This window comes from Carassius gibelio, chromosome A7, assembly GCF_023724105.1.
Source record: "Carassius gibelio isolate Cgi1373 ecotype wild population from Czech Republic chromosome A7, carGib1.2-hapl.c, whole genome shotgun sequence".
Lineage (NCBI taxonomy): Eukaryota > Metazoa > Chordata > Actinopteri > Cypriniformes > Cyprinidae > Carassius > Carassius gibelio.
Window position 1 is genome coordinate 26,429,520 of NC_068377.1, and position 21,656 is coordinate 26,451,175.

Genomic DNA, 21,656 nt, shown 5'->3' on the forward strand with positions numbered 1-21,656 from the left:
AGGAGACAACTAAAATAGTCTAGACATGCAACTTAAGCACTCTTTTGGGGTACTGGAGATACTAAAGAGAAAGAGTGTCTCTCTCTCTCTCTCTCTCTCTTGAGATTTCTCTGGTACCCTTAATGGACTGGCTGACGATGCTGATCCCAATTCCTCCCTTTCTTATTCTTTTCTCTTTCTCTTTCTCTCTCTCACACCAAGTCGCATGTGTTTGACTCAGCAAGCCTTCATATCCTCCTCTTCAAATTCAAATAAAATCAAAACATCCGAGAGACACCAAAGTGTTAATACTCCTAGGAATCGAGCCAGTTCAGAGTGTTGCTGCTGGGCAGTTCTGCCCCTCAGTGCATGGCATGAAAAGTCTGATGAGTTGTGGCATGGGAGAGGGATATCTTGTGTAAACACAAGGGTTGCATTCCTAGGCCCTGAGACTTGACTGGCGATTTAGAACTGACGTTAGTGAGAGTGACCAGCAGTCCATATAACTAAATAAATGGTGCATCCAGCTTACATGACCAGACACAAATCTTTCTAGACCTAATAGAAGGAAAATCTTTTTGAATTGTGAGTGGATATCTGTCTGAATTGTGAGATAAAAGATAACAAGCTGGAAACAAGCTTTCATATAGGTTTGGCACAACATCAAAAATAAACTTGACAGTAATGTCAGTTACAGGCCTTCATCTATTTGGGTCAGCTGCATTCTTAAAAGATTAAAACAAGCAAAACAAACTATGATGACCTGACTGTTCTGAGTCAGCAAACTCTCAGAAATAATAAGCTGTCTTACAGTTTTGTTAGTTTGTGAGCTGTAGACAAAAAAATAAATAAATGGGTATTTCAGAGTAAAAACAATTATTGTAATGTCGTCAAAACTAGGAATGCAACTCTAAATACAAGTATCTGCTTATTTTCTGTTAAGAGGATTCTTTTTGGGTTGTTCAGGCTTATTTGCAAGACATATTTGAATGAGAATTGAATGAGAATGGATAGTGCTCTAGGGACCGTTACCTCATCTCTCAGAGCAACAAAACAGGAATCAAGTGAGTGAAACAGTGAAAGAAAAGGAGGATGGGGGTGGGAGACTGTGAGAAGGAGAGGAAGACAGAAACTAGAGCAGGATGTCTAAAGTCAATGCTCTGACTTTTCTTTAGCAGCTCAACAAACTGAATCCTACTTTTTTTTGTCAGTAACAGGTTAGTTTTAAACAAGTCTAAACTGTACAACTGAACATCTTGACAGAGAAAAAAAAAATATTCGGATCTCCGAAATGAAAGTAGCACAGACCCAAATAAAAGACCATGCCACTCCATTCACTTTGTGTGCAGTGGAGTGTCACTGAATGTGTGAAGGTATACATGTACTCTATGTGTTGTGTGTGTATGTGTGTGTGTGTGTGTGTGCGCGCGTGTGTGCATGTTCTTTATATGATTCACTCCACACTGAATTACAGCCAGAAACTCTCAAGCTCTTCTCTCCCACTGGGTCTATACACACCCCACTGTGGGTGTGGATACACATCCATAGAAGAAGAAAGGCTTCTTTCACACAATCATGTCAAGAGTTGAAATAATGTAACCAGTAACCACCTGTTGATGTATGCATGTGTTTGTGCACATGTAGATACATATAAGTGAGATGTAATTCCTGCATTCTGGAGACATTTTGAGTCACAACTATTAGTCCTTCCAGGTGCATCCCAATGGGACGGGAACACTTCAATCCTAATCAGATTTACACAGGGTCAAATACTCTTCCCACTGGTCACAGATGTTGAGAGGACATGATGCAATGCACATAAACCGATCTCTATCTCAGTTGAGATCAGCTCTAACCCTGAGCCACAACTTAATCCAGCAGGGGGAGGGGCATATTAATTTTAATATAAATTATATAAATTATAACGTTAATTTGACAACAAATTATAACTATACATTTTATGAAACTCTACAAAAAATGCTTAATTGAATATCAATATTAGATGTATGAAAAAAACTATTTATGCATGCTTTACAATTGCTTGACACTATACAAATAGTTTATAGGAAAAAATTGTGGTTAGTTAAATGTTTGAGATACAGGTGAGAAACCTTTACCTCAGTTTTTCTGATTATGACCTTTTCCACTAGCACATGATCCACAATTATTAATGCACTTTTTTTCTTATTTCACTAAACCCATACTTTGTACTGTTTTACTGTCACACCTTAATCCCTGTCCAAGCATGTAATTTGGCCAACAATGGTCAATTTGGGAACCCTGTTTTACAGCACTTTACCTTGCTACACTGATATAGCATTTTTCACATGGGTCTTTTACTACCACATGTGACTACGGGAATAATGAGGAGGTCAAGTCTGATCAAAGACAATATGCAAATTAACCAGGATTGAAGGGTTACCCAATAGGACCCTGCCAAACCGGCAGTAGCAGTATTCCCCAGGAGGTCTCATCCATGTACAGGACAAGACTGAACCCTGCTTGGCTTCAGTGAAACCAGGAGAGAGCAGTCGAGTGAAAGTTTTTTACATTTACATTTAATAAACCAATATACTGAATGAAAGCCGCTAAGACTACGGGATCGACTGACCTCATGAAGTGATTTTTTATTGATAATGAGAGTGCGACCTCTTCTGTTAGTGCAGGAAACTAGGCTAGTGAAACAATAGCGTCCTCTAACGTCCGTTATTTGAATAAGTCCTATAAATTATATAAATTAACCCAAACAAAAGTGCACGTTGAAGACAGATACAGAATAAACATACTGCTTAAATAATAAAAAATCTCTACATTTTGTGCTTTGAGAGGCATATCACTTCATTAGCTCAGGTTTCTCACATTTTGTCATTCCGTCCTTCAACAAACATAATCGTCTGCGTAGCCAATATTTGCAATCAAATGAGTGTGCAGGTAGATATTTTGTGGCCACGAGCTCCATCATTTACTTGTGACAGCGAGGAGGAGCCCGAGCTGTTTATTCGTTCACGTCACTCTTTCTCTCATTCCCTTCTTCCTTCCTTCCTTCCTTCCTGCCGAACACAGAGAACCAGACCAGCAACAATTCAAACTAGAAAGCGATATTCAAATCTTCCAAAGTGTTTTCTACGTATACACCCGATTTTTGGAGCGTGGTAAGTTCGACAACGGTCCGTTCATTATTGCCATAGAAACAGAAAACGAAACTGATCGTGTAGCCCCCGACAAAATGCGGCTGTCCCACTGTCTGTCCCAGCGAAACTCACCGATTTGTGCCTAACTGGCCTCAAAAAATAATGTGCACTCTGAACTGGATGCTGATATTTACATTTCCGCTTTTCATCTGACATCTACATAACGATTTGCACTCGTATTTCCGAGAGAGCGATTCAGTATGTGGGTCATTTTATAGAGCCAAAATGTCGCCTTTTCTCTTTACTTCCACACACACTCTCTCGTGGCACAAACAGATGGCGTCGGGAGGGGAATGGAGGGAGTGAAAAAGAGCCGCATAAACGAAGAGAGCAGGCCCCACTCGCCGTCACTTAGCCTAGCTCACTATATGACCGGAGCAAAACTTAAGACAGGCCCATCCTCATGAGGTCTGGAGTTTCTTTTTCAACTCTTTACGTCTCGATGGAGCTGCTGATGCTGAGTTTTAAGATGTAGCTAGCTAGCTTGCTAGTGAATTGGGATTTGTTGTAGTGTAGGTCCAAGGGTATTCGTTGCCATATTTAAGAATGAAGACAGAGAGAGTGAAAGAATACGGTCTCCGTTTTAATCACGGCGAGTGTTTGTCTACATCTCTGACTGAAGGTCAGGTGCATCATTGTCACCTCACAGATCTCCAGATCAACTGAAAGAGCAGCAGCATCACAGCTTGAACTTTTATGCATCAAGTGTTCATACTCGCTTTGAATGAGGCATGATGGTTAAATCTGACTTTGAAGACCACATCCAAACATTTGTTGATTTATATGATTATGAAGTGGATGTTTTAAGTGATGGTTTTGATGGAAGGCCAATAACTACACAGGTCCACTTAACGCCCGCTCATGCCAAGAACGGAAACTATAAAGAGATAACTATAACTAAGTATACTACCACATGCAGCATAACGTGGTTTATTTTGAAGACTAACTATATTCGTGCAGTTACGTCGCGTACCGCTTTAAAAGTGCCAGCTCTTTAAAGTTCAGTGGATTCTGATTGGCTGTCAGGGTGTTGCGTTGTGTTTTTATTATTCATCATATGGAAAAGTCGTTCTTAAAGTTATTGCAAATTTGTCATTTGTCCGTGCTGTTAAAGTACTGTTCACACTGTTATTGTTAGTACATGGTGAGAATGTTTCATGTGCATAAAGCAGTTTAAAAGCCTATCAAACAGCTGTTGAATGATGAAAAGCACATTGTATGTAAAGACATTTGAGTTAATATTGTGAATATATGTTGATTTCATTTATGCTATTTGGTGTATCCCCGTTTGTCACAATTTAAATGTTTAGTAATTGATTAATATGTGTATATCGGCCACCGCCTGTTCAGCTATTAGGTGTATCGGTCATTGAAAAACCCTCTACTAACTATGTTTTTTCCATGTATATGGAAATTAACAGGTTTGTCGCATGGCATAATATGTAGGCCATCAGATATCAGCTTGCATTAGTTGTGAATCGCTTTTTTTTTTTTTAAATCTTAGTTCTTATAAAGACGAAGTTGACGAGAGGTGTGGGTTATCAGTTATGTTCTAGGGCAAGGAAGCATTTACTGTTTTTAATGCTATAAAATCAAGCAACACCTGTTTCCCTCTATCACACACTCCTTATTGGCATTAACGGTTTATTTCAGGTATCTGTAGATGTGAATGATATTGGCGGTCCTTATTACAATTATAACCTTGACAAATCTAACAGTATGTCTTTATAATTGTAGCTCTACTTGAGATGCATTGGCTGGACAGATGGTCGTTAAATTCTTGCATGTGTTTCTGCTTGCTTGATGTAATGCACAGTAATCATTACTGTTGAGATTTTGACAATAACATGTTTATCTTATAACAATAATGGGCACGATTTATAGATAATAATAAATTAGTGCATTTGTACCCTATGTAATATTACACAGTGATGGAGCTTGAAAGATGTCTGTACTATATTTGTGAAAAGAATAGATGCAGTTTAGATTACACTGTAATTACTGACTCTTTAAAGGCCTTGCCACATGGAATGACTTAGTGAATTTTCTTGCTTTGTTCTAATGTAAACCTTATCATGTAATGTGTCTATAGCAACGCATTAGGCTTGATTGACTTAGATGTTATTGTAAACAGTCCAGTGAATCATGCCACAATGTTCTTTAGCTTGGTATTACTTCAGCTACCTGCTGTACCTTTGCTACTGCACTCTGAAAACTATAAATGCAGTGAGCATCTCTCTCTGTGCGGCATATCACAAACAGCTTCTGTTTGTATGTGGCCAGCATCTATATTAGTTGTACATTTGAGGCAACAAAGACAATTGGAGAGTAAGAATAGCACATTAATGATTTTTAAAAATTGTGCTTTGTGATACTGAAGTATACAAGGTTTTTGTGCAGGTGCTATTTAAATGTCGATGAAGTGTTTAGCAGATAAAGGAAAAGTTAATCTGTATGGTTGCTTGGTTTCACAAATGTACAGATTCTAAATTGTAACTTTTTTCCATCTTAGGCCACTAGTTTCCAATTGTAAAAAAATGTGTTTGTTGTGAGTGTATCAACCTGACTGTACCTCTTTGTTGTTTAAAAATGTCATATGATAAATTTCATGCAAATAATGGATGAAATCATAATGAAGAGTTACTGTATGTTGCCGGAAAGCCCTCATTAAATATCACAGACAGGTGCTTGAAATATCATAGTGTGTGAGCTCTGTAGGATAAACAAGTTCAGAACAACTATCTATCATGTTTGGCTCAATTAGAATCTAATTCGGAGTTTGAAAATGTATAGCTTTGTCAGTTCCAGTGTTGCCATAGTTGCTGTTTTGACTTCGTAGGGTAGAAATGCAGCATCACATATGGACTGCTGCCTCATTCACATTCATGGATGCTGCATACTAGTTCATTAATCAAAGCCTTACCCACATCTGATATGCATCTTTTTTTTTCTTTTTCACTTCTTCCCTTTAATACCCCCACAACATACAATCAAACTGACTTAACTTTCCTTATTCTGGAGTTTTTCCTCCATCCTCCCCTTCCTCTGTTATTCATTTTCTGTCCTTTCCCATTTCTCTCTTTCTGTATCTTTCTCTCTCTCTTTCCTCCCTCCCCCCCTCTCTCTCTTTCTCCATCTCTCTCCCCTCCCTCTCCTGTTCTCTTTATCCCCTCCCCTCTCTCCCTCTATTGCTCTCTCACCATTTGCTCTCTCACAAAACCTCCCTCCCTCTCTCCCTCTATCTGTCCTGACTGGTAAAGGCTTCTCTTCTCCTCCCTCATCCCTCCATTTTCTCTTCTTTGACAATCCTTCTCTTTCTCAACCATTTTGTATGGAGGCATATCTACTAATCTTAAATCCCAAATCAATACTTAATAATTGCAAATGTATGTAATAAGGTGTAATTATATCCAACAGTTTTGAATGAACTTTAATCACTTCTTAACAATGGGACCCATTCATTAAACACAAGCCGAATGAATTTGTGTGTGTGTATGAGTGGTTCATAAAACCATTCTTACATAAATTGTGACTTCGTCAGAATGACTTCACAAACAATTCACACAGATTTGTTCCTCTTGTTTCCATGACTGTGGATGCATATGCATTTCCATAATTATACAGTTATCTAGTTATTTACAGGTTAATCAAGCTAAATAATGCAAATCAATAAGCTGTTACTATATAGCATAGGCTCTCATACATTATTGCTTATTTGTTCAAATATACAGCTTGTAATTAGTTATTTTGTCCAAACCAAGTTAAAGCTGCGACATAATGAAAGTTGCAATCGATATTTTATTTTGTATTGTGATGCATATCAAAAGGAAATAAATTTCCATTTCATTACTTTAATACAACACATGTATTGTATATTTCTTTTTATTTTTAGTTTTGTTTGTGTGCCTATATGTATCTTTTTGGATCATGTAGACTGTATTTGTGCACCCTCACATGGAAAGTGTGGCATATGAATGTGAAGGCATTTAAAGAACAGCAAAGTTTAAATGCATCGTTACCGGCTTGACACAGTTTGAACTTTGAATGGATACTCATATAATAAGACCATAAATGCACATCACATAGTCTGCTGAGCATTACAACAGAGAGATGTGCTGAACGCCCCTGTTTCTCAGCGCACAGGCCAAAAGGTCCTCGTCTGGCACAGACTCTCTCAGATGCATGTATGCTCGCTCCTCTCTGTTCTTCCTGGAGTATGGGGGTGAAGCGTTGTTTTTGCATATCGAACCTGTCACTTTTTTTCATCTACTTATGCATTTCCATTACCTACTCCTTTTCATATAATCTCAAATCAGTATTGTTTTATAGAATACATCTTGTGTATACCTTTTATTTGCTTTGTTGCCGCTTCCTTCTGTTCATCTTCTCTTGGTGTGCGTGCTGTGACGTACATGATTCCGTATATGTTAATGGCAGAGCTCATAATCTTTTCACAGCATGAATGTTTGTGTTTTCAAACATGTTTCGCAAGTGTATGCAAGAGAGAATTTCTGAGTGAGAGAGTATCAGGAATAAATGGAGAGAAAGAACGAACGAAATAAAGAAAAGAAGAATGAAAAAGAGGGGGAGGGAGTGAGGGAAAAGAGCACTGTGTATGTGTGTATTCTTGCTTGCGCCAGAGAGAGAGAGAGAGAGACAGACAGAAAGAGAGAGAGGGGAGTGGGGGAGGGGAAATCAGAGAGAGAAAAAGAGTGAGAGAGGAAAAAGAGAGCACACAAACACAGAGAACAGAGAGAGAGAGAGTGCAAGAAACACAGAGGAGAGTGTGTCTGTTCTGGTACTGAAAACATGTAATGTATGAAGGGGAGGGCAGCGGGTGAATTCGAACCTGTGACTCTGCGTCAGAATGAGATCTCTCAAACACCTGAAGCCACAGACCAAGAAAAATGTGGTGAGTTCCCCTTGCAACTGCTCCAGTGCCCTCTGAGGGCTCAGTTTGTTTGGCAGATTGTTTGTTTATGTATGTGTGTTCACTAAACTGGACGGCCCAATTGAATGGCCTGATCAAATGATTGGAAATTTTTTATGTATTTGATTGCATCTTGTTTTTGAATTGATGTTTTATTTGCAGTGATTAGTATTTGCTCAATTTCAAAATTCATCAGCTGCTTTCAGTCTTCTTTGTCTCTCTTACACACTAATCCTTCAAAATTTTTCCTTCAATTTTTTCAATCTCTGTTTCTTTCCCATTCTCTCTCTTTCTTGCTTTCACTCACTCATCCAGCCACTCTCTGCCCCTCCTTCTCTCTTTCTTCTTCTCTTTCTGTTACCTCACTCACTCTCCCTTCTGTCCGTCTCTCTTCCTTTTCTTTTCCTCAGTCTGTACTGTATCTTCCCAGTCTTTTAAAAGATTATAGAAAAAACTGTTGTTCTTGAAAATGCCTACTGGCAGCACAATTATCATTACATATTTTTTTTGTGTGTTACATTATTTGCACAACGCTTAAGCAGAGTTAAAATAATTTTAAGGTGTGGAATCGTCCTTAAATAGGGTCACCTGTCTGAGGGAATGTGGTTTTGTGTTGAGCGAGTGAGATGATAAGTTGTAAGTAAAAAAAAAACTGGACAGCGCTGACTGGGTTACCTTGTTTTAAACTGATATTTTACCTAAAAATTTAAATTTGGTCATCATTTACCAACCCTATTGTCATTTTTTACCTGACTTTTGTGTGTGAAAAAAAAAAGAAATATATATATATATATATATATATATATATATATATATATATATATATATATATATATATATATATATATATATATATATATATATAATTTTTTTTTTTTTTTTTTTTTTTTTTTTTTTTTTTTTTGTCGAAACATTTGAGGTCAGTGGCATCCACAACTGTTGGGTCACCAACATTCAAAGTAGTACAGGTTTGGAATGACATGAGTAAATAAAAACTGTGTATTGATTGAACCATTAGTGGCACCAAATAGTACTGCAGTGGTTTGTTTCCACAGGCAGATAGATATTGGTTTAGCCAGCTGTGGGAGACTGGCATGGGGTTACCTTTATAAACTAAGCAAGATGAGGGGAGTGTTTGAAACTTGTTTGAAAACAGTCAGTTTGGTTTGGTGCCACTAATGCAGATTGGTTCAGTTTTGCTCAATCAGTAACAATATCTTTACTTTTTAGGTTATTGACAATCATATAATCACAAAAGTACTAATATAGAAGAAAAAAAGTTTTAATGCTTATTAAAACGTTTAATAATCAAAACATCAAATTCAATAAAAAAAAAAAATACAGATTGGACCACATCAGTAAATTTTCCATAGTGTTTTACACTAGTCCATGCTATACATGTTTGCAAATGATCTTTTACCTTGCACTTGAACAAGTAGTTTCGAACAAATAGACAAACTGATAATGTAGGCCTACTAAAGTAATCTGTGTGTTTGTATGTGTGCTTTACAGGAGGAGAAGACACAGCGGCTGGTCAGATGTTACTCTGAGGCCATGCACCAGCAGATGGACGTAGGGACACAGACAGACCCTGTGGTGGTCCTGTCGCTGGCCCAAGCTGCTGTGTTGGGACTCATCTCCCAGAACGAGGTCTTTGGCGCCACCATCGCCCCCAACGGCTTTTACACCGGAGACCCCAAAGAGTCCCCTGCTCCACCAGGTGAGAGAATGGACTACGAGTACGCCGACCAGCTTATAGGTGCCAACGGTGACTATCTTGGGGAGAATTTGGGCGAGGATGGGCACATGCACTCCAGCTGTGCTGAGAGAAGGTGGCAGGGTCAATCCGAGAACAGCAAACCCCCTATAGGGCACCAAGACATGGCATCGCACGTTAAAGGAGAAGCCGTTACCCCAGGTTTGCCCTCCTGCACTCACATGATGAACAACATGGTGTCCAGAGAAGGCATGCAAATGGTCGACCCCTCCAGCTATAGGGTCCTGCCCAAAGCCCAACCCAACAACTGCTGCTCCACCTGTGTCCGAGACCCCAAGAGTACGCATCCTCCACCCGATCCACATTTACACCCTCATTCCCATGGCCACGCACCTCATGAGGTACCTTCACGCAACAGGGGCCAAACACATGAAAAAGGAGTAGATGAGGTAACTGAGGTCAGGGAAAATGGGAGAAATGGTATGGGGAAAGCAGGAACCGGTGGCGAGGAAATTAGCAGTTACTTTCAGCCGAGCGAGGCTGGCTATGAAGGTGGCGAGATGGAAGGAGTCGGAGACTTCGATGAGAACAATGAGGCGATGTTCTGGACAGAGCCAGTGGAAGAAGAGGCACCCCGTGGGCGCCGTATTGACCGACTGGACATCAACATCCAGATCAATGAGTCATACTGCGTGGACGTCGGCGAGGGCCTCAAGCGCTGGAAGTGCCGCATGTGCGAGAAGTCGTACACCTCCAAATACAATCTGGTCACACACATTCTGGGCCACAATGGCATCAAGCCACATGCATGTCCTCACTGCGGAAAACTCTTCAAGCAGCCCAGCCACCTACAGACGCACCTGCTGACGCATCAGGGCACACGGCCACACAAGTGCACAGTGTGCAAGAAGGGCTTCACCCAGACCAGCCACCTGAAGCGGCACATGCTGCAGCACACCGATGTTAAGCCCTACAGTTGCCGTTTTTGTCGCCGTGGTTTTGCATACCCTAGTGAACTCCGTGCTCATGAAGTAAAGCATGAACGAGGTCGGTGCCATGTTTGCTCGCAGTGCGGAATGGAGTTTCCCACTTACGCCCACCTGAAGCGTCATCAGGTGAGCCACCAAGGGCCTTCCACCTTCCAGTGTAGCCAGTGCAACAAGTCTTTTGCCTACCGCAGCCAGCTGCAGAATCACCTGCTGAAGCACCAAACACAGCGCTCCTTCTCCTGCAGTCAGTGTGGCCTGCAGTTTCTTCAGCTGCATCAGCTACGCCAACACTCCCTCACACACAAGACAAACAAGCCTCAGGCCCGTGCTACTAAGGTACAGAAAGCAATAGTGTGCTCTTGGATAACTATGTATGTTTGCGGTTTGCTATGGTGAGGTCATGTCCTTATTTCAGTACATTATCAATCAATTTTCTTTTTAGAAACTTAAAGCAGTGTTTTCAGTAGGTTTTTTTGGGCCCCTGTGCAGTTTATTGCATTGGGTTTGAGTTTACTTAATTGCAAACTCAACCAATGATTCTAATTAATTGGTTTTAACACTTTGAACTCTGTTGTCTAACATTTTTCATCTAAGCTGCAGATTCCAAAGGAAAGGCCTCCTTCTTCATTCTCATCCCTCCCTTTTCTTTCTTCTCATTTTCACTCACAGCCATTTTCCTGTGAACAATGTCCATTGTGGCAGAAGATCTATGTAGCCTGCATTAGTATCTTAAAATACAATGCAGTATAGTATTTCAGCCAATAACATATTTCATAGACATGCTAATTGAGACTAATTATCTACTGCTGGGGTCTAAATTTTTTGTACAGTTGTACAGTTTATTCGATTGTTTTTGCTTGTGTTTAACAGGGAATAAAGGGGTTTAAGTGTGATGTATGTGCCAGAGAGTTTACACTGTCTGCAAACCTGAAGAGACACATGTTAATCCACGCCAGTGTCCGGCCATTCCAGTGTCATGTGTGCTTCAAATCTTTTGTCCAGAAACAGACCCTCAAAACTCACATGATCGTACACCTGCCTGTGAAACCCTTCAAGTGCAAGGTAAAACATCAAACATTTATCACACATTTCCATGTGACCCTTTCTCCATCTGGTTTGTAAAGCTCTTTTGATCTTTGGATTTGACAGGTGTGTGGAAAATCATTTAATCGAATGTACAACCTCTTGGGCCACATGCACCTCCATGCAGGCAGTAAACCCTTCAAATGTGCATACTGCTCAAGTAAATTTAACCTGAAGGGAAATCTTAGCAGACACATGAAAGTCAAACATGGAATGGACGTCTCTCCAGATGGACAAGGTGAGAAGAACCCAACAGTATCTGATTATCATCCTCTGGCATGGCAGTAAAACCTTATAATCGTACGCCCTTTATAATATTTTATTTTGATGTTTAATATAGATGGCCCGCCCGACATGGAGCCCCATGAGGACTATGAGGATGAGAACTTCAATTTTACAACACCAGAGAATATGGAAAATAATGATGCGCCAAACCTAACTAAGCTCTCCGAGGTTGCCATCCAGGAACTTGACTATTATAACTTTGGAAAAGATGTGGGAAACTACAGTACAGGATAAAGAAATACTGTCTGAATTACAAGTAACAAATGGCCTGTGCTGGCACTTATCAAACATGAGGTGATTGAGATGTTCCTCTTTGAGAACCACTGCTACCCTTTTTGAAGTTGTTGATGAGCAGGTAGTTGGAGTTCATCTTGACCTCCTGGGGTTGATTTAATGAGGTAGCCACTCCAGTTCTGTCTCTAATTAAAAAGGCACTGGTAGTTTTGCGAAGAGTCCTTTGACTCGATCCAGCTCGAACAAACATCAACGCTGTATTTTTAGTATGTTGTGAATCACATGGTTACATTAATAACCAAAACATTAGCAGCATAAAATGCTGGTGCATACACATACAGTCTCGTGTAACGTAATACACACTGTCCTCCAAATATAACTTTGTTTGGGAATATGGGAATAGCAGGTGCATGCAGCCTTGTGGCCTTCATCTGTGTGGTACCTCAAAGCAGTCGATTTACTTATTTTCATTTACATTGCCTTTACTTACAGCAGCACACATAAACACAAACTCATAGCATAAAACAAAAAACATGTAAAGCCTATGTAAATGGTTGGATATCTGCATGAGTTGATAGGCTTGTGTGGGTAAAAAAAAAAAAAAAAGAGGAATAAAGAGTGAGTGTGTGCCTGGGCCGTGTACCAAAGCTACTGGAACAGGACCATATGCTGCCCATTCCTGATCTACAGTTTGGTTTAACAACCTCTGCGTGGAGAATTACGGTTCTGTTATATTGATTTGCTATTTATTTTGCACTTTGAAAAAGCCAATTAATTACTTCTGATGAGCCTCTTTCGTCACTGACTGTTTGAGTTCTGGTAAAACTAAAAGAGATAAGGCCTGTGTCCCATTCGTAAGAAGCGGTTTCTTAAGTAATCAACTCTGTAGATTCGTAAATAAACTTTTTTTTTTAAAGTTGTTTTTGTAAGTGTATGTACTCAAATGAATGACAATGTGCTCAGCTGACTGGACTACAGTATAAACTTGGTGTGTGAGTGAATTCAGGATGAGCAGGGGTTATAAAATACAATATAGAGGTACAAATCATAATCTAGGTTCAGTTACTTTATCAAGAGGCATTATTTAGGGGGGAAAAAAAGTGACCAAGATAAGATTATTCAAGAGTTTATATCATCTTTATTATAACATGTTACAGGAACAAAAACAAACAGCATATTTGATATAAAACAAGAGTAAAAGCAAATACTTTTCGGTGTACAGAAAGGGAAAAAGAGGGACTCAAATCAACAAACGGGTAAAAGAATTAAGATTTTCTAGTTGATAAAAGAGTCAGTAAATATGTGCAGCCTCCCACTTGAATTTCCTCCAAGCAGAATGTTCCTGTTTGGGTGGAACGCTGTGATGGAGCACACCGTGGTCAGGTGGTCCATGTTTCGAAAAGTGTGAAGAAGGCGGCCACTCTCGTGATATACCTGAATTCGGCGAGGCCTGTCCACACTACCAATCACAAAACATTCTTGCTGCTTTGGATCCCACACTGCACTTAGTTTGGACAACCACCGACCTGTCTGCATGTTGTGCCTGCATAAAAGTGATTTAGCAGGCTGTTACAATGGGCACCTCGAATAAAGTTATTAGGAAGAAAATAAAAATACTTTTGCAAAGGGCCAGATGTGCATAAATTCATCAATTCAAATTTGCTAAATAATCTAGAAATCTGGTCATAATAAAATGAAGAAATTATATATGCATTAATCATCAGTAGTAAAACCATATTTTGTATCCATTTAGTTAGTACATGTTTTCATCCACTTTGTGGGGCATCATTTCACATATGTTCTTTGACCATATTTTGCAGCCCTGTTCACGTTATGTAATTCTTTTGATTTATAAACAGGTCTGTATCATGATGTTTGTAAAGATATTCCACTGTTCAAAAGTTTGGAGAAGGCAAGATTTCTTCTCTCATGCTCACCAAGTCAAAAATATAAGTAAAACAGTAACATTGTGGAATTATAATGTTTAACATATAATGTAATATTATGTTTAACAATTTATTCTTTGGCAAAGCTGAAATTTCAGCAGCTATTACTTTAGTCTTCAGTGTCCTCTGATCCTTCAAATCAAAATCATTTAAATAAGCTGTTTGGCTGCTCAAGAGACTTTTCTTATTTATCAGTGCTAAAAACGGTTGTGCTACACAATATTTATGTGGAAAGGAATACTTTTTTCATTATTCTTTAATGAATACAAATTTAAAAGATGATTTTTACATAACACCCAAACTTACGTAATTGATTTTAGTACAGGAGTCCTGCCATTAATTTTGGAAGTGTCGAATACCCTGAAAAAAAAAAAAAAAAAAAAAGGCAAATTAATACGTTTGCAATACATTTCCAAATCTTAAGGCTCCAGCATCCCATGACCTTACAGAAAATAAGCAGTTTGGACAGTGGATGGCATTTCCAACTCTAGTAAGAAATGAATAAAGTTTTAGTAGTTAAAGGTGCTGAACGTAGGATTGACACTGAGTGGTTGAACTTGGTATTGCAGTACAAATTCAAAATACTGGAGAGGGTTTTTTTTTTTCATCCAGACCCTTCACCTCAGACTCAGGTTGCCAGATTGACGACACCAACAGGAACGAGGGCATTTGACGATTAATGAAATGAAATGCGCTGTGTTTTCTGCCAACTGGCAACCCAGGGTACTGGAATACAATTGGGTAAACTAGCAGAGGGCGGGTTTCCCAAAACAGAACAGAAACTGACATTCCGGCCCAGAACAGACATTTTCAAAGGAGAATAACTGACTGTAGCATGCTTTAGTAGAGTCAAAAACTTACATACAGCACCTTTAATGAAAAAAAAAAAGCCAATACAACCTATTTGTGGCCTAAATTATGGTCTTCGCCATAATGCTCTTGACACCCTCTACTGGTACATTTTCAAGAGAGAATATAGGAATATTCAAAATTTAATATGAGCACTTTAGCAGTGATGCATGCAATCTCTGAGCACCTGATCTTGTCGTCCATACAAGTGGTCAGAACTCTGTTTCCTGTGAGTGGAGAGAAAAAGGCACTGGATACGCTGCGGCTGTGACCGGTGAGTTCACCAACTGCTTTATTGTTTCTTCTTTTCAGATGGCGCAAGTCATATATGTTTACAAAACTAAAAGAATTAAAAAAAACACACACACACAATATCATTCAGTCTGCAGGATATGTAGTCATTTACTCTGCAACTTGTGAAAATTTATTTATGAAAATGTACTTTTTTCCCCAAACATTATTCTAGTAAAGAAGTATTATGAAATACCTGTTCTCTGCCACTACAAAGTAATGCTGTTGCACAGGATGGACATGAACACAGCGCAGTGGATTTGCAGCCATGGTATACAGAGATTCATGTAACTTCCTGCAATCACATGTGTTCTTTATTAATTATGATGAAAATAAATATATTTCGGTGGTTTATTTAGCCTCAGCATCTGTGTTGACATTTTGCTCTTACTCAGGAGTTCTACGATCAACGACGGCAACATCCCCATTCCATAGACCGAGTAGTAAAGTGGAGCAGTCGGTCGTCAAAAAGTCAAAACTTTTCAGGCCAGAGGGAGAGCGATACACCTGAGTACAGAACAAAGGGTTTTTTTGTGAAGTGTTGAAGGTTGTACTTATGATGGTGAAAAGAAACAAGATCAAAACAGAAATATTTGATGGTAAGAGGGTGTTAAGTAATACAATTAATCTTTTTTTTTTTAATTACGTTTTACAAATACTTCAATTAGATTTATAAAAATACATATTTTGTTACTTTTATTTTTTATTTTTGTAGTCAATTTCACATCTGTCATTAATACACTAATACACTACCATTTAATTTGTTTTTGAAAAATCTCTCTTGCAAACAAATTGCTCAGGTAACATTTCTTCTTATAAATGCTGCTGTTTTATATTTTTGTGGAAGCAGTAATACACTTTTTTCCAGTATTCTTTGATGAAAAGAAAATGTACAAAAGAACAACATTTATTTTACATACAAATCTTTTAAAATGCCTTTTTTTGTAATTTTTAGTCAATTTAAAGCATTCTTGCTGAATAAAAGTATTTATTTTCAAAATAAATAAATACTGACCCAAACCTTTCGACCAGCAGTGTATATTCACAGGCAATTTAAAAGTTTCAGTTAGATTAAAACATCTGATCTTTAATGTCCTTGTTCAGATTGAATACACATTGATCAGACTACATTTGATCTCTAGATTGTGTGCTTGCTCTGAAAGACATAGGTGATGTGCAACATGTATTTAATCCTTCAAATATTAAATTGTGCATTTTGTCATGTTTATGTGATAAAGACAGTAGCTTCGGAAATGAGTACATAACATGATCTGACATGTATAACTAATGTTTCACCTCATCAAACACTGCTTTCTCCAGGTCCATGCTGCGTGCAGAGCCATCAAAGCTTACTGTTATAAGGTTGCAAGGGTGAGATGAGAAGGCCATGCTGGTAACTGTACGAGAGTGGGGCTCAAAGTAGATTACACCATCATCACCCCATTCTGCATCCTGAGGGAAACACAGTTAGTATTGTGCATTATTACAAGCAAAGCGGAGAACATCTGGAATAGCCATTAGTCCCTATGTAACATTGCCACTTTCATAAACATCTCTCCTTTTTAATCACAACAGTCCACTGTTATCTCACCGGCTTCCAGAGTCCAACGTGGCCCCACTTGTCTCCTGCTGCCATGAGCAAGCTGGATGAAGAGGGGTGAAATGCTGCAGAACAGATTCGCTCTTTCACAACTTTCACCACACAACCGTCATTGATGGATAAGTTCTGCAGCATTTGTTGGTACCTGAAAACAAATTTGTTGACATATTATATGCAATATATAACACAGTCTCATCACACAAATAAGAAAAATTACTGCTAATTAGTACAAGATGAAACCTTATCTGAAACTGATAAAAGAGACACCAAAATGACACGTGTAGGTAAACTCTTTTTATGACATGTTACTCACGATTTCAAATCTGACATTCCTGTTTCTTGTTTTAATGGGACCTAGAGAAGACATCAAACAGTTTCGGGTGATGAACAAGGGTTTTTGGAATATGACCAATTCCTGATAAATACAGGTAGGGGTCGGCGATCTGTCAATTTCATATCGTGATCATCTCGAAGATGTCTACAATCTACTTTTTTAAGCGATTGCGAACCATAGAGATTAGGATATTTTATGTCCTCATAATAATGTTAAAACTACAGCAATGAATCAGATGACTGTGGCTGGTCAAATGATATCACATCTCTGTCATGTGTCTTTCATGTGTGGTGACGTACTTATTAAAAAAAACAATGAGTATTTACATTAAGACTCAAAATTGGGAAGATCTTGATTCAGATCTTGGTTCCTGATTTTTTGTGATTTCTAACAAAACTTTTGATCGTGATATGATATTTTGGGAAGATCGCCCACCTCTAAATACAGGAATGTTTTTGTGCATGTAGACACTGACCTCATTCCAGAGATTTATCAAATCTTCAGGCAGCCTGACATGTTCGTCCAGGTTGATTGGATCAAGTGCTATTGGTCCTGGGGCTTTTCTTGCTTTTTCTACCTGAAATAAGACATATTTAATGAATTTCAGATTAAATATTTTTCAAAGGGTTTTGTCAAAGTACAAAAAAAAAAGTCAAAGTTTTGTTTGAGTTCAACATAAACCCTTCAGATGCATATCAGTAACTTACAGGCTCTCTGACTGTAGAGAAAGTCATTTCTAGAGTGGTGGCTTTCTGAGGACCCTTGTTCTGTAACCGCAGTGACTTGCGAACAGGGAGCATCTCTGGTTCTGTCTTTTCCCTAAAATAATTTACTTTAGTTAGATAGTGAGACAGAGGGGAGTTTAACCTTTGACCATTAAGAGCAATTAAAAATAATATCATAAAATGTAATCTATTAAATTTAAATACATAAAATTACTCATAAGTGACCCTGGAACGCAAAACCAGTCTTAAGTGTCAATATTTCTCAATTTTGATTTAGAAATCATCTGAAAGTTGAATAAATAAGCTTTACATTGATGTATGGTTTTTAAGCATCGGACAATATTTGACCAAGATATATCTGGAACATCATCTTTACTAAATACCTGAATTATTTTTGGCATAAAAGAAAAATGAATAATTTTGACCCATACAATGTTTTTTTGGCTATTGCTAAAAATATACCCCAGCGACTTAAGACTGGTTGTGTGGTCCAGAGTCACAAATTATTTATTAATTGTATATATTTTCTGAATTCTGAATAGTTTCTATTAACGTTACCTTTTCAGGCCTTTCTGAGTAGGTTTTGGCTTGGGTCTCAGAGCTTCAGAAACCTGCAGTACCAATGAACAAATCGATTACAGTCGTGAGGTCAAGCAAGTTTCATGTGGAAAAACAGCTAAAAAACAAAGATGGAAAAAAGTAAAAAAATAAATAAATAAAGATTACTCTCCTGCCTCACTGCAAAGTTTTACCTGAGGTAACTTAAGGGAACTGAGGAAGGCCTGGTTCTGTCTGATATTCTCCAGTCGCTCCAGCTCATATTTAGACAAACCCCCACGGTTACCCTGTTAAAGATAAGACAAAGATAAGGTGGATTCTGCCATTGAGGTGGACCATCAGCATCTGATGCAGTGTTTGTACTTACGTGAAGAGATTCCAAATCATGCTTTATTTGTGTCTCTTGAATATTTTCTTCTTTCACATGGTCATTTTTCTGAAGGAAATATGTAAGTCAATACAGAAATTCATAAATATAATAAGAACTAAAACGTTCCATAAGGGATGTAGTTTCACCTCAGACATAAATGTCAGACATTTTGGGGGGAAAATTTGTTTCTTTTCTCGGTTTTGTTTTTCTGTGATCCTCCGGGACGTCCGACGCACGGGTCCATCCTTTCCAGTCTCCTGAGGAGGTGTCCTTTCCTAATAATGACAAGTTATGGATTAAAAAAATATTATTTCGCTGTGTCCGGCAGGGTGCGCTATAATCACTGCTTTGAGGCAAGCAGTTTCTTTGAAAATTTACTATAAAACATAAAAACTCTACAATGCTGACGGAATCGGTTTTTTATTCGACGGTTAACGTATCATGAAATTAATTTCATTAAAGGAATAAAATTCTTCGAAGTCGTTCTGTGATCAGATGTTAAATCAAAATATCAGTTCTCATCTCGTTTTCAGGAAAGACAACATGCAGTTGAATTTTGCAATAATAGCGGACCTAAACAAGTTATACAAGTGTAAGGTGGTCATACGTGTGAATCACTTCAAACGCATGCGAGCTACCGTTACAATGCAATATATAAACTATCTATTGATATGTGCTTATGGCAGGTAACGTTAGTGTCAAGATTTCTGTGACATACTGAGCACGTGTTGTATTTCTATAAAGTGTGCAAATGAGAAAATAAGGAGCGAACGTCGAGCTTACCTGTAAAAGTTGCATCGTCTTTAAACTTGTATCACTTTTATCTGCATCCATGTCTACGCAGGTCAGGTTATTCAACACACTTCCTTAAACACGCTGTTATGAAAACTCCCGCGCTATTGATCCGTTTTGTAACTTTCTCCGCCCACTTTTTGTTATGACACCAAAAGAGTGAACGTTGATTTGCTAATCTCTGAAGATCTTCTTTAATATTCATTATATGGGTGGTCTTTAGGTGCACTCGTGACGTTTCATGTTTGGGTAATAATGTAATATCTTATAATATCTTGGGTAATATCTTAACCAGTGCACGTGGCGTACAGTCGACGAACACGGCGTTGATTTGATTTAATTGATTTGTAATTTAATCAATTATCAATTATCTTACTATTATTTTATTCTTTGAACTGAATCACTTCTAACGAGTTTAATAACCCTTAAATGTCTTGTGTGTCTTGGCGATTTCATTTAAAAAATTGTGGCGTGAAAATGAGTAAAATGGCGTAATTTCTGAGAAATATATTTTACTGTGTATGCAAATAAAGGGGGGGGGGGCTCTGCATATTACTCAACTCAGACATTGAACATTTGATGACTTAAATCGTAGCAATGACTCACGACTAAATAAATATATAAATTGATAATATAAACAATGTTCATATTAATAAATTGTAAATAAAGAAATACAACTTAAATGTATCTAAAAGTAAACTGTTATTTTTCACCAAACACAAACATTTTCCTGTTGCATTCAGAATTCAAAACAGCATACTAATTTTACACATTACACTTTTTTTTGTGCATTTAAATATAGGAATTCCATAGTATATCAGATGATCTGCACTACATATAGAAATATATTCACTGTTGCTATACAGTACATATCCTACAGGAGACAACTGAATTAGTATTTTTTTTTATTAATAATGCCCATTTCTTATCATTACTTATTACATTTGTGAATTAAAAAATTAATAATACACACATTCGGATCAATGTAGTGATACATGATCTACTGTACATAAACCTACCTAATTCACTGTAGGTTTCATATATACAGGAGATTGAGTGATATATACATTGTTGTGAATTTATAAATAAAAAGTTAAATTCAGATATCAACCATATTTAGTCCATCAGACATACAGTATAATCATGTGGGCCATCAATGAAGTATTAATTTAATATTTATTTATGCTTTAGTATTCACTATTGGTGGTCATACAGCTATACAAAACATAGCTTTTTATGAAGACAAACACAATTCACCCCTTTCTAAAATTCCAAGGGTCATTTAGCCATCTGAGAAGGGAAAAGGCAACTTTTTGTGAAGGCCTTCAACAATATTATCAACACCATTTATTAAAAACATGACCTAGGATGACTCGCTTGCTGCTTTTCTTTAAAGCGTTAGTTCGCCCCAAAAATGAAAATTATGTCATTTATAACTCACCCTTATGCTGTTCCAAACATTTAAGACCTCCTTTTATCTTCGGAACACAGTGTAAGATATTTTAGATTTAGTCCGAGAGCTCTCAGTCCCTCCATTGAAACTGTGTGTACGGTATACTGTCCATGTCCAGAAAGGTAAGAAAAACATCATCAAAGTAGTCCATGTGACATCAGAGGGTCCTTTGGAATATTTTGAAGTATCGAAAATACATTTTGGTCCAAAAATAGCAAAAAGGACGACTTTATTCAGCATTGTCTTCTCTTCCATGTCTGTTGTGAGAGAGAGTTCAAATCAAAGCAGTCTGGATTTCCGGTTCGCGAACGAATCATTCAGTTCACCAAA

At 38.0% G+C, this 21,656-nt stretch overlaps 2 protein-coding genes across 3 annotated transcripts; one reads left to right on the forward strand and one right to left on the reverse strand.

The window, feature by feature from the left end:
* The first annotated feature begins 2,969 nt into the window (after positions 1 to 2,969).
* On the forward strand, positions 2,970 to 13,324 carry LOC128016978 (zinc finger protein 710). 2 transcript variants are annotated; one of them, XM_052601997.1, is made up of 5 exons: positions 2,970 to 3,131; positions 9,613 to 11,142; positions 11,677 to 11,868; positions 11,956 to 12,127; positions 12,230 to 13,324. In XM_052601997.1, the coding sequence occupies exons 2-5, from the start codon at positions 9,655 to 9,657 to the stop codon at positions 12,406 to 12,408; spliced, it is 2,031 nt and encodes a 676-aa protein (XP_052457957.1). In that variant the 5' UTR covers positions 2,970 to 3,131; positions 9,613 to 9,654; the 3' UTR covers positions 12,409 to 13,324. The 2 variants fall into 2 exon arrangements, with proteins under 2 accessions (XP_052457957.1, XP_052457956.1); XM_052601996.1 differs by lacking the exon at positions 2,970 to 3,131 and adding an exon at positions 3,232 to 8,082.
* Positions 13,325 to 13,523: 199 nt separating this feature from the next.
* Positions 13,524 to 20,019, reverse strand: LOC128016979 (WD repeat-containing protein 76). The gene is made up of 15 exons (XM_052601998.1): positions 19,865 to 20,019; positions 19,228 to 19,356; positions 19,079 to 19,147; positions 18,906 to 18,998; positions 18,712 to 18,764; positions 18,136 to 18,247; positions 17,904 to 18,005; positions 17,408 to 17,448; positions 17,086 to 17,239; positions 16,791 to 16,946; positions 15,886 to 16,001; positions 15,691 to 15,789; positions 15,391 to 15,543; positions 14,661 to 14,714; positions 13,524 to 13,951 (listed from the first exon to the last, which is right to left on the reverse strand). Exons 1-15 carry the CDS (start codon positions 19,913 to 19,915, stop codon positions 13,684 to 13,686), a joined length of 1,650 nt encoding a protein of 549 aa, XP_052457958.1. The 5' UTR covers positions 19,916 to 20,019; the 3' UTR covers positions 13,524 to 13,683.
* Between the last annotated feature and the right edge of the window lie 1,637 nt (positions 20,020 to 21,656).

Bases quoted from the DNA above. Each gene is read 5' to 3' on its own strand.
- LOC128016978 (XM_052601996.1), top strand. From the start codon at position 8,038: ATGAGATCTCTCAAACACCTGAAGCCACAGACCAAGAAAAATGTG. The intron at 11,143-11,676 runs GTACAGAAAGCA...TGTGTTTAACAG, and splicing joins CTCAGGCCCGTGCTACTAAG to GGAATAAAGGGGTTTAAGTG. The intron at 12,128-12,229 runs GTGAGAAGAACC...TGTTTAATATAG, and splicing joins CGTCTCTCCAGATGGACAAG to ATGGCCCGCCCGACATGGAG.
- LOC128016979 (XM_052601998.1), bottom strand. From the start codon at position 19,915: ATGGATGCAGATAAAAGTGATACAAGTTTAAAGACGATGCAACTTTTA. The intron at 16,002-16,790 runs GTGAAACATTAG...TTCTGTACTCAG, and splicing joins AGAAAGCAGTGTTTGATGAG to GTGTATCGCTCTCCCTCTGG. The intron at 13,952-14,660 runs GTAAGTTTGGGT...ACTTTTATGCAG, and splicing joins CCTGTACTAAAATCAATTAC to GCACAACATGCAGACAGGTC.